This window comes from Dendrobates tinctorius, unplaced genomic scaffold (genome assembly GCF_039654945.1).
Source record: "Dendrobates tinctorius isolate UK_male_01 unplaced genomic scaffold, ASM3965494v1 ptg000173l, whole genome shotgun sequence".
NCBI lineage: Eukaryota > Metazoa > Chordata > Amphibia > Anura > Dendrobatidae > Dendrobates > Dendrobates tinctorius.
Genome location: NW_027361840.1, coordinates 10,671,312 through 10,683,816, shown reverse-complemented (window position 1 = coordinate 10,683,816; position 12,505 = coordinate 10,671,312). Strand labels below are relative to the sequence as shown.

General features: G+C 44.8%; 1 protein-coding gene across 1 annotated transcript in view; it reads right to left on the bottom strand.

The window, feature by feature from the left end:
• The window catches only part of LOC141054061 (uncharacterized), a 50,156-nt gene extending 39,733 nt beyond the window's left edge, over window positions 1-10,423 (bottom strand). The window contains exon 1 of the mRNA XM_073551238.1: window positions 10,268-10,423. Coding sequence (XP_073407339.1) covers window positions 10,268-10,303 — 36 coding nt within the window. The 5' untranslated portion in view covers window positions 10,304-10,423. The remainder of the gene's footprint in view (window positions 1-10,267) is intronic.
• Between the last annotated feature and the right edge of the window lie 2,082 nt (window positions 10,424-12,505).

Sequence of the window (12,505 nt, the reverse complement as noted above, 5' to 3'; positions counted from 1 at the left end):
GAAACGAATATTAGTCGGTCTTTTCTTTTATGCATGGACTCCAAAATTAAACTTTATTAAAGGACTGTGCATATAACCGTGCACCTGAACAAAGAAGCCAAACACAATTTTTTTCCTCTCTCCTATAGTGATTTACATTTCATGTGTTCCAGAACTTTTGCTCCCACAATAAGGCGCATCAGCAGAGGATGAGTCGGCAAGGGCTGCGGCCAGGAAAGGATGGCATAGACCCGGGCAGAAAGCAGCGATGTAAGAGTGGAAGAATTGTGAATACAGCTCCGACTGGGACTAGAGAAGTTCCCGTGCTCCGCAAAACAGGCATCTGATTACATTATGAATTTACCAACCGCCACTCGACAGAAATTTAGCAATCAGCGATTCAGTGCACATGTGCTGCCGAGAACGATTTCAGGCTCTACTGGTCACACAGGACAATGTGCTGCCGAGAACAATTTCAGGCTATACTGGTCACACAGGATGATGTGCTGCCGAGAACAATTTCAGGCTATACTGGTCACACAGGACAATGTGCTGCCGAGAACAATTTCAGGCTATACTGGTCACACAGGATGATGTGCTGCCGAGAACAATTTCAGGCTATACTGGTCACACAGGTTATGCGCTGCCGAGAACAATTTCAGACTATAATGGTTATACAGGACGATGTGCTGCCGAGAACAGTTTCAGACTATACTGGTCACACGGGACAATGGTGTTTTGTGCACGCCAAAGATTTCACCCAACGAATGAATGTCTTGCTTGCGCGTCGGCTGATCGGAGCAGCCCAATTACAGTGCACAATTATCGGGACATCAGTGATCTCAGGAATGGTAATTGTGCAGTACAACTGCACATCAATAACTTTGTATCATGCAAGAGAGCCTAAACCTACTTCCAAGAGGTTTTTTCATGTTCACACGGTGCGTTTTTAATGCGTTTTTTAATCCACGTTTTAAGCTTCGTTAACAGGAAACCAGGAAAATATGTGAGATTTCAGAAATCTCATGCACACTTCATTTTTTTTTCCTGACTGATTTGGAAAACTGCTGCGTTTTAGTAAGGCCTGTTTCACACTTCCGTTTTTTCAAATCCGTCAAAATCCGTTGGTTTCCGTAAAAAAACGGATCCGCCATTTTTTTGCAGGATCCGTTTTTTTGTCCCATAGACTTCCATTAGTGGTTACCGCGGATCCGTCAAAAAAACGGATCCGTTTTTTTAAAAACGGATCCGTTTGCATCAGTTTCCGTCAAAAAAACGGAAACGGATCCGTTTGGCGGACACAAAAACGGAAGTGTGAAACAGGCCTAAACTGCAACATGTCACCTCCTTCAGAGTATTTTCAGTGCTTTTTCTAACCAATAGAAAACAATCAGCAAGTGCAAAAATGTAAGGAAGTTGCATCATGTTTTTTTTTTTGTGTGTGTGTGTGTGGGGGGGGGGGGGGTTACACCAAACTTTATGAGACAACAAAAAATTGCAGGAAAACCGCAACTTAAGCTACTTTTTTGTAAGCAGTTTCTTTACTGCAAAGAGAGCAGGTTTTGCCTGCAGAAAGAAAAATGCAATGTGTAAACATAGCCTTACTTAGTGCCCAAATGCACAACCATTGCATAAAACAAGAAGTCGATCTGCAATGGTTTAAAAGGCATTGATATTAGGGCTGATGTAAGTTTCAGGGTGGTAAAGGATGCATCAGTCTTCCATCTCAAAGCATCAAACCCTCATAATAAATTATTCTTAGCTCTTTTTTTTCCCCAGAAACAAAGCTCCAAGTCTATTGCACAGACAAATTCTTAATATTCTACCTTCCCACAGCCACCATTAGGGGGAGCTCCCTGCACAATGGCTATATCATTATTCCATATTAACAGTACACGGGGCGCTCCCCCTAGTGGTGGCTGCAGAAAGACAGTTATGCAACTGAATGTGGGTGGATTTGGAGTTCTGTGCTGGAAAAAATAGAGCTCAGACCTCTATAAAATAAAAATAATTGAAGAGGAATTTCAGTAATTTTTGCATTATTGATATTGTGAATTTTGTAATAAATGAGAAGAGATTGTCATAGTTTTTCATTGTAATCTACAAACGATCAGGCAGAAAATAATGGACTCCATCATCAGTCTTATCAGAGGCAGTCAGGCAGTGCTTCTTCCATGCTTCACACTGCAGCTCTATTCCAGTGGGGCAAAGTCTGAAATCTACCTGCTGCCTTAGCAAAGGCTCTAACTGCCGCTGTTCCTCCATGCTTTACACTGCAGTTGTTTGGGGGGGGGGGGGGGGGTTATAGTTGGTTGCTGTTGTCAGCACAATATTGATGACTTTGATCTTTATCTCTCAACGGGAGATCTTTTAGCCATACCAAATGGTAGCCAGATTGATAGCTTGTTGCCCGGGCAAGGTGACAGATCAACACAGAGACAGGGTGTATCTGTATCAAGGATGCTGTCCAAGCACCACATTTAATGAAAAGGTGTGGTCCTATATACCCTTTCTGGTGGGTGTTAACATTGCATCATATTTCATTGGTCAGTTAATTATCAAAGGTAAGCATAAATGGTTCCACCCAATCACATTCATATTCGGCAACCAATCAGATTGTCTTCGGCTGTTAATTATTAGATACACTCAGGAATTTCCAGAAAAAGATGTAAACAGGTATTGGTTATACAATACCCTAGCATTAGCCTCATTAACCTGTCTTACTAAGGGTTCAAAGCCCCTTTATCTATGGTGATTCATCTAATTCTAAGACTATGTACTCATCTACATTAGGCCTACGTGGAACTCGTGATATGTCCTTCAGTTACATGAATCATGAGATGCAAGAATAGCAGAGATTAGGTGAGAGGTGATCTCTTCTCTGAGAGCTCATCTAGGAAATGTTCCATAGGAGTATTAAGAGCGAGACCCTAAAGCCCCCGTTACACACTGCGATATCGCTAGCAATATCGCTGTAATTTCACCGATTTTGTGACGTAGCAGCGATATTGCTAGCGATATCGCTATGTCTGATACTTACCTCCGACCGGCTCCCCCGCTGCTCATCGCTGGTCGCACGAGAAGGTCCTGGATCATTTCTTGTCGTCAGCTTCCTGCTGGGCTTCCTGTGGCGCCGACGAGCGACGCATGGACGCGGGCGGGAGGACGTCAGGATCGCCGCGTCTGACAGGTAAGTAGCGACCCCCGACCCCAGCGATGTCGCTGGTGAGATCTGCCTGTGTGGCAGCTCACTAGCGACCACCTAGCGATATACCAGCGATCCTGACCGCGTCCTATCGCTGGTGCATCGCTAAGTGTGACAGTACCTTTGTTCTCAACCTTGTCAATTCTTGGGGGAGTATTCACATTCTATTGTGTTAGTGGAAGGTGTTGGGCCTAGCTGGATCTGCTATTCCCCTTATTGCATCTCTAGTGTAATTCATAAACCTCTGTTGATTATAGTAAATGTAATTCATCCAGTAAACATGTTTCTTAAAATCAAATCTAAAAAGGAGCTGCTGTCTTTAAAATGTCATATTGGGAATCGGAACATGGATAACTGAATATATTACAGTGACGACAACAGACGCTCAAACCACAATCTAAATTATATACACATACACACACAGTACAGACCAAAAGTTTGGACACACCTTATTCAAAGAGTTTTCTTTATTTTCATGACTATGAAAATTGTAGATTCACTCTGAAGGCATCAAAACTATGAATTAGCACATGTGGAATTATATAATTAACAAAAAAGTGTGAAACAACTGAAAATATGTGTCTTATATTCTAGGTTCTTCAAAGTAGCCACCTTTTGCTTTGATTTCTGCTTTGCACACTCTTGGCATTCTCTTGATGAGCTTCAAGAGGTAGTCACCGGAAATGGTTTTCACTTCACAGGTGTGCCCTGTCAGGTTTAATAAGTGGGATTTCTTGCCTTATAAATGGGGTTGGGACCATCAGTTGTGCTGTGCAGAAGTCTGGTGGATGCACAGCTGATAGTCCTACTGAATAGACTGTTAGAATTTGTATTATGGCAATAAAAAAGCAGCTGAGTAAAGAAAAACGAGTGACCATCATTACTTTAAGAAATGAAGGTCAGTCAGTCTGAAAAATTGGGAAAACTTTGAAAGTGTCCCCAAGTGCAGTGGCAAAAACCATCAAGCCCTACAAAGAAACTGGCTCACATGAGGACCGCCCCAGGAAAGGAAGACCAAGAGTCACCTCTGCTGCGGAGGATAAGTTCATTCGAGTCACCAGCCTCAGAAATCTCAGGTAACAGCAGCTCAGATTAGAGACCAGGTCAGTGCCACACAGAGTTCTAGCAGCAGACACATCTCTACAACAACTGTTAAGAGGAGACTTTGTGCAGCAGGCCTTCATGGTAAAATAGCTGCTAGGAAACCACTGCAGCAAAAAGGACAGGCAAAAAGCAGAAGAGACTTGTTTGGGCTAAAGAACACAAGGAATGGACATTAGACCAGTGGAAATCTGTGCTTTGGTCTGACGAGTCCAAATTTGAGATCTTTGGTTCCAACCACCATGTCTTTGTGCGACGCAGAAAAGGTGAACGGATGGACTCTACATGCCTGGTTCCCACCGTGAAGCATGGAGAAGGTGGTGTGATGGTGTGGGGGGGGCTTTGCTGGTGATACTGTTGGGGATTTATTCAAAATTGAAGGCATATTGAACCAGCATGGCTACCACAGCATCTTGCAGCAGCATGCTATTCCATCGGGTTTGTGTTTAGTTGGACCATCATTTATTTTTCAACAGGACAATGGCCTCAAACACACCTCCAGGCTGTGTAAGGGCTATTTGACCAAGAAGGAGAGTGATGGGGTGCTACGCCAGATGACCTGGCCTCCACAGTCACCAGACCTGAACCCAATCGAGATGGTTTGGGGTGAGCTGGACCGCAGAGTGAAGGCAAAAGGACCAACAAGTGATAAGTATCTCTGGGAACTCCTTCAAGACTGTTGGAAGACCATTTCTGGTGACTACCACTTGACGCTCATCAAGAGAATACCAAGAGTGTGCAAAGCAGTAACCAAAGCAAAAGGTGGCTACTTTGAAGAACCTAGAATATAAGACATATTTTCAGTTGTTTCACACTGTTTTGTTAATTATATAATTCCACATGTGGTAATTCATAGTTTTGAGGCCTTCAGAGTGAATCCACAATTTTCATAGTCATGAAAATAAAGAAAACTCTTTGAATGAGAAGGTGTGTGCAAACTTTTGGTCTGTACTGTATATATATTTTTTTTTGCAGGAAGGAGGAGCATCACTGCAGAAAAGCTTAAATTAATTCCTGGTCTTATATATCACAAGATGTGGACTTTATTTACTATATAATTTGACGCTGTGTAACAAAGATGAACTAAATAGTTGCATTTTACAAATATAGCAATATAAAGAACGCTCATTATCAGTCCAAAACGTCTGACGGGTGACGGGAGGGGGATTCTTGCACCAGAGACCTGTACATTACAGTGTTCTGGACAGAGGAGCCTACAGATAGCGCCCTATACACATTGGCTGATCCATTGCTGCCGATTCTCTGCTTTTCTGGAGTCATTTGCTCTTTTTGTTTGCTCCTCATTCACTATTTATTTTGCGCCACTTCATACGTATTCCTTGTCTTTTTGTTAAGTCCTTTACCTCTCCAGATGTTTGCAGACAGAATCACAACTTTCCTATTTGTATCCCTGATCACAACACCATGGATATGAAATTACTGGTATTGAAAAGTAACTTCATATCTCAGAGAGAGAGGAGTACAACCTCATGCCGACCTTTGACACACTCAATGCTGGAATGAATGTGTCGCATGGATTTATGTCTTTTTACATCAATTAAGGAATTTGCTCCTAAGACCTTGTGGGGGCATCACAACACATTAGGCGACCGCAATCAGAAGACAATAAAACATCCAGACTTCTTATCTACGAACTGGTCCAATATTTATGTTTCTCCCTCTCCCATAATGATAGCTCTGCTTCACGTCACTTGTCTTATCTATTGCATTTTTTCTGTGCTGTGTTGCGTATAATTATGTGATTCTTCAGATTTTGTATTAGTCTATAGCCTGATGAAGAGACCTGAGTAATCTCGAAAGCTGCAATGTCTTACCATCTTTTCAGTTAGCCATGAAAAGGTATCAACCACTGGAGATGCTTCAGCAAGGCTGGAATTGGGCAGGTTAATCTTTGTGAAGGACGTATGAATCAAGCCGCATACAAGGTTATCCTGGAAAAACAGCCGATTCCTTCTGCTCAGGCAATGTTCCCCAACTCTGAGGACAATGCGCCATGCCACACAGCTAGGTCAGTCAATGTGTGGATGAAGGACCACCACATCCAATCCCTGTCATGGCCGCCCAATCTCCAGACCTGAACCCCACTGAGAACCTCTGGAACGTAATCAGGAGGAAGATGGAGAGTCACAAGCCATCAGACAAAGAAGAACTGCTGACATGCGTGTCCCAGGAGCGGCATAAGGTCACCCAAAAGCCGTGTGAGAGTCTGGAGGAAAGCAGCCAAGACGCAGGAAAGCTGGGATTAACAATCATGGGGATCCAACAGAATATTGATCTCTGAACTCTTCCTGAGGTAAAACATTAGTATTGTTGTTTCTAAATGATTATGGACTTGTTTTCTTAGCATTATTTGAGGTCTACAAGCACTCTGCATTTGTTTGTTATTTTGACCATTTCTCATTTTCTGAAAATAAATACAAAATGTATTGCTTGGAATGTCAGCAGTTTATAGAATAAAAGAGAAATGTACATTTTACTCAAAAGTATAAAGAGGAAAATCAGAGAAACTGAACAATTTTACAGTGGTCTCTTAATTTTTGCCAGAGCTGTATATACGGGAGGTGGGGGGAGGGGGTTGTTCTGCATGGGAGAGCCCTGTATCTGGGGGTCCTGGGGATCTGATAGCAGCATCCTGCGAAGCACCAGTGATGTACACAAGACATCCCTATAGACTATGGTGTATAGATGGTCGGGAGGACTGGATGCGGGGGGGAGGGGGGTTCTGTATGGGGGAGCCCTGTATCTGGGGGTCCTATATCGGGGGTCCTGGGGATCTGATAGCAGCATCCTGCGCAGCACCAGTGATGTACACAAGACATCCCTATAGACTATGATGTATAGATGGTCGGGAGGACTGGATGCGGGGGGAGGGGGGTTCTGTATGGGGGAGCCCTGTATCTGGGGGTCCTATATCGGGGGGTCCTGGGGATCTGATAGCAGCATCCTGCGCAGCACCAGTGATGTACACAGGACATCCCTATAGACTCTATGGTGTATAGATGGTCGGGAGGACTGGATGCAGGGGGTTCTGTATGGGGGAGCCCTGTATCTGGGGGTCTTGTATGTTGATAGAGCCAACCTGTGCAGCACCAGTGATGTATGCAGGACGTCCCTATAGACTATGCTATAGATGATTGGGGAGTCCTGTACGTGGGGAGGGGGGTTTCTGTGTCTGTGGGTCCTGGGGATTTAATAGAAGCATCCTGCGCAGATGGTCGGGAGTCCTGTATACAGGGGGTCCTGTATGTGGGGGTCAGACTCCATGCTATATATAGATGGTCTGGAGTTCTGTATACAGGGGGGTCCCGTATGTTGATGGAAGCCTCCTGCGCAGCTTCAGTGATGTATACAGCACATCCTTATAGGCACTATGCTATAGATGGTCAGGAGCTCTGTATACAGGGGGGTTTCTGTATCTGGGGGTCCTGTATGTGGGGGTCTAAGCTATAGATGGTCGGGAGCTCTGTATACAGGGGGGTTTCTGTATCTGGGGATCCTGTATGTGGGGGTCTATGCTATAGACGGTGGGGAGTTCTGTATACAGGGGGGTTTCTGTATCTGGGGGTCCTGTATGTGGGGGTCTATGCTATAGATGGTCGGGAGCTCTGTATACAGGGGGGTTTCTGTATCTGGGGGTCCTGTATGTGGGGGTCTATGCTATAGACGGTGGGGAGTTCTGTATACAGGGGGGTTTCTGTATCTGGGGGTCTATGCTATAGATGGTCGGGAGCTCTGTATACAGGGGGGTTTCTGTATCTGGGGGTCCTGTATGTGGGGGTCTATGCTATAGACGGTGGGGAGTTCTGTATACAGGGGGGTTTCTGTATCTGGGGGTCTATGCTATAGATGGTCAGGAGCTCTGTATACAGGGGGGTTTCTGTATCTGGGGGTCCTGTATGCGGGGGTCTATGCTATAGATGGTCAGGAGCTCTGTATACAGGGGGGTTTCTGTATCTGGGGGTCCTGTATGTGGGGGTCTATGCTATAGACGGTGGGGAGTTCTGTATACAGGGGGGTTTCTGTATCTGGGGGTCTATGCTATAGATGGTCAGGAGCTCTGTATACAGGGGGGTTTCTGTATCTGGGGGTCCTGTATGCGGGGGTCTATGCTATAGATGGTCAGGAGCTCTGTATACAGGGGGGTTTCTGTATCTGGGGGTCCTGTATGCGGGGGTCTATGCTATAGATGGTCAGGAGCTCTGTATACAGGGGGGTTTCTGTATCTGGGGGTCCTGTATGTGGGGGTCTATGCTATAGATGGTGGGGAGCTCTGTATACAGGGGGGTTTCTGTATCTGGGGGTCCTGTATGCGGGGGTCTATGCTATAGATGGTCAGGAGCTCTGTATACAGGGGGGTTTCTGTATCTGGGGGTCCTGTATGCGGGGGTCTATGCTATAGATGGTCAGGAGCTCTGTATACAGGGGGGTTTCTGTATCTGGGGGTCCTGTATGTGGGGGTCTATGCTATAGATGGTCAGGAGCTCTGTATACAGGGGGGTTTCTGTATCTGGGGGTCCTGTATGTGGGGGTCTATGCTATAGACGGTGGGGAGTTCTGTATACAGGGGGGTTTCTGTATCTGGGGGTCTATGCTATAGATGGTCAGGAGCTCTGTATACAGGGGGGTTTCTGTATCTGGGGGTCCTGTATGCGGGGGTCTATGCTATAGATGGTCAGGAGCTCTGTATACAGGGGGGTTTCTGTATCTGGGGGTCCTGTATGCGGGGGTCTATGCTATAGATGGTCAGGAGCTCTGTATACAGGGGGGTTTCTGTATCTGGGGGTCCTGTATGCGGGGGTCTATGCTATAGATGGTCAGGAGCTCTGTATACAGGGGGGTTTCTGTATCTGGGGGTCCTGTATGTGGGGGTCTATGCTATAGACGGTGGGGAGTTCTGTATACAGGGGGGTTTCTGTATCTGGGGGTCTATGCTATAGATGGTCAGGAGCTCTGTATACAGGGGGGTTTCTGTATCTGGGGGTCCTGTATGCGGGGGTCTATGCTATAGATGGTCAGGAGCTCTGTATACAGGGGGGTTTCTGTATCTGGGGGTCCTGTATGCGGGGGTCTATGCTATAGATGGTCAGGAGCTCTGTATACAGGGGGGTTTCTGTATCTGGGGGTCCTGTATGTGGGGGTCTATGCTATAGATGGTGGGGAGCTCTGTATACAGGGGGGTTTCTGTATCTGGGGGTCCTGTATGCGGGGGTCTATGCTATAGATGGTCAGGAGCTCTGTATACAGGGGGGTTTCTGTATCTGGGGGTCCTGTATGTGGGGGTCTATGCTATAGATGGTGGGGAGCTCTGTATACAGGGGGGTTTCTGTATCTGGGGGTCCTGTATGCGGGGGTCTATGCTATAGATGGTCAGGAGCTCTGTATACAGGGGGGTTTCTGTATCTGGGGGTCCTGTATGTGGGGGTCTATGCTATAGATGGTGGGGAGCTCTGTATACAGGGGGGTTTCTGTATCTGGGGGTCCTGTATGCGGGGGTCTATGCTATAGATGGTCAGGAGCTCTGTATACAGGGGGGTTTCTGTATCTGGGGGTCCTGTATGCGGGGGTCTATGCTATAGATGGTCAGGAGCTCTGTATACAGGGGGGTTTCTGTATCTGGGGGTCCTGTATGTGGGGGTCTATGCTATAGATGGTGGGGAGCTCTGTATACAGGGGGGTTTCTGTATCTGGGGGTCCTGTATGTGGGGGTCTATGCTATAGATGGTGGGGAGAGCTCTTTTCACCTCACGGGATCATCCGTTTCTATGTAAATTCGGGGCCCTATAGATTGTATAGGGGACGGCACCCACCAGCGGCCCCTGCAGGCCGCTCCGGGCACAGCAGCGCTCCCCTCACGCTCTATTAACCCCTCCGCTCCGTATCTATGGCGGCTCCTAGAGATAACACCACACGGAGCACAGCAGCGCCGTTCTCCTCACACCAGGCCGCCGAGCACGGTCCTACCTGCGCCAGAGTCTCCGAAATCAACGGGCGCTCCATGTTCCGCCGTCGCCGGTCACCGACTACAGCCCGAATAATGGGCGAGAACCGGAGGGAGGAGCGATCTGTGGCGGAGGCGGAGCCGCAATGGGGGAGGGGGTAACAAGAGTAGGGCGGAGACAGCCGGCGACAGGCGATTGGCGCAATGAGAAAGGCGGGAATAAAATGAGGCGGGAGAAAAGAAAGTGACAGAGGATTGGATGAGAGCGAAAGGCGGAGTCAGGAGGAGACGACTAATCTGGAGCGCGAGAAGTCTCCGGCGATTGGTGGATGGTGAGAGGCGGAGTCACACTGTTTCCACAGGAAAAGGCGGGTAGTGTTACATTGTGGGGGAAGGGAAGCGCGGCCCGGATTGGATGAAACCAGAGGCGGAGACACTGAGGACAATAAACAGAGGGCGGAGCCTAGGAAACAAATGCCCGGATGGGATTAGTCACTCTGGAAACCTGACTCTAATCACGTGACATATCCCTGAGCGGTAAAAGGAGGTGTATAATATATAGTGTTGTTAACCCCCTGCATGCTGTGACCATGATGAGATCATGTGAGACACACAGTATACATTCATAGAACTAAATACAATGCTCATGTAAGACTAACCCCCAATTGGCAGGACTCTACTATAATACTGCCCCTATATACAGCACAATAATTACTATAATACTGCCCCCTATGTACAGGAATATAACTCCTATAATACTGCCCCTATGTACAAGAATATAACTACTATAATACTGTTCCTATGTACAAGAATATAACTACTATAATACTGCCCCTATGTACAAGAATATAACTACTATAATACTGCTCCTATGTACAAGAATATAACTACTATAATACTGCCTCTATGTACAAGAATATAACTCCTATAATACTGCCCCTATGTACAAGAATATAACTCCTATAATACTGCCCCTATGTACAAGAATATAACTACTATAATACTGCTCCTATGTACAAGAATATAACTACTATAATACTGCCTCTATGTACAAGAATATAACTACTATAATACTGCTCCTATGTACAAGAATATAACTACTATAATACTGCCTCTATGTACAAGAATATAACTCCTATAATACTGCCCCTATGTACAAGAATATAACTCCTATAATACTGCCCCTATGTACAAGAATATAACTACTATAATACTGCTCCTATGTACAAGAATATAACTACTATAATACTGCCCCTACGTACAAGAATATAACTACTATAATACTGCCCCTATGTACAAGAATATAACTACTATAATACTGCCCCTATGTACAAGAATATAACTCCTATAATACTGCCCCTATGTACAGGAATATAACTCCTATAATACTGCCCCTATGTACAAGAATATAACTACTATAATACTGCTCCCTATATACAAGAATATAATTACTATAATACTGCCCCCTATGTACAGGAATATAACTCCTATAATACTGCTCCCTATATACAAGAATATAATTACTATAATACTGCCCCCTATGTACAGGAATATAACTACTATAATACTGCCCCTATGTACAGGAATATAACTACTATAATACTGCCCCTATGTACAAGAATATAACTACTATAATACTGCCCCCTATGTACAAGAATATAACTACTATAATACTGCCCCTATGTACAGGAATATAACTACTATAATACTGCCCCTATGTACAAGAATATAACTACTATAATACTGCCCCTATGTACAAGAATATAACTACTATAATACTGCTCCCTATGTACAAGAATATAACTACTATACTGCTCCTATGTACAAGAATCTAACTACTATAATACTGCCCCCTATGTACAAGAATATAACTACTATAATACTACCCCTATGTACATGAATATAACTACTATAATACTGCTCCTATATACAAGAATATAACTACTATAATACTGCTCCCTATGTACAAGAATATAACTACTATACTGCTCCTATGTGCAAGAATATAACTACTATAATACTGCCTCCTATGTACAAGAATATAACTACTATAATACTGCTCCTATGTACAAGAATATAACTACTATAATACTGCCCCTATGTACAAGAATATAACTACTATAATACTGCTCCTATGTACAAGAATATAACTACTATAATACTGCCCCTATGTACAAGAATATAACTACTATAATACTGTTATATGTACAAGAATATAACTACTATAATACTGCCCCTATGTACAAGAATATAACTACTAT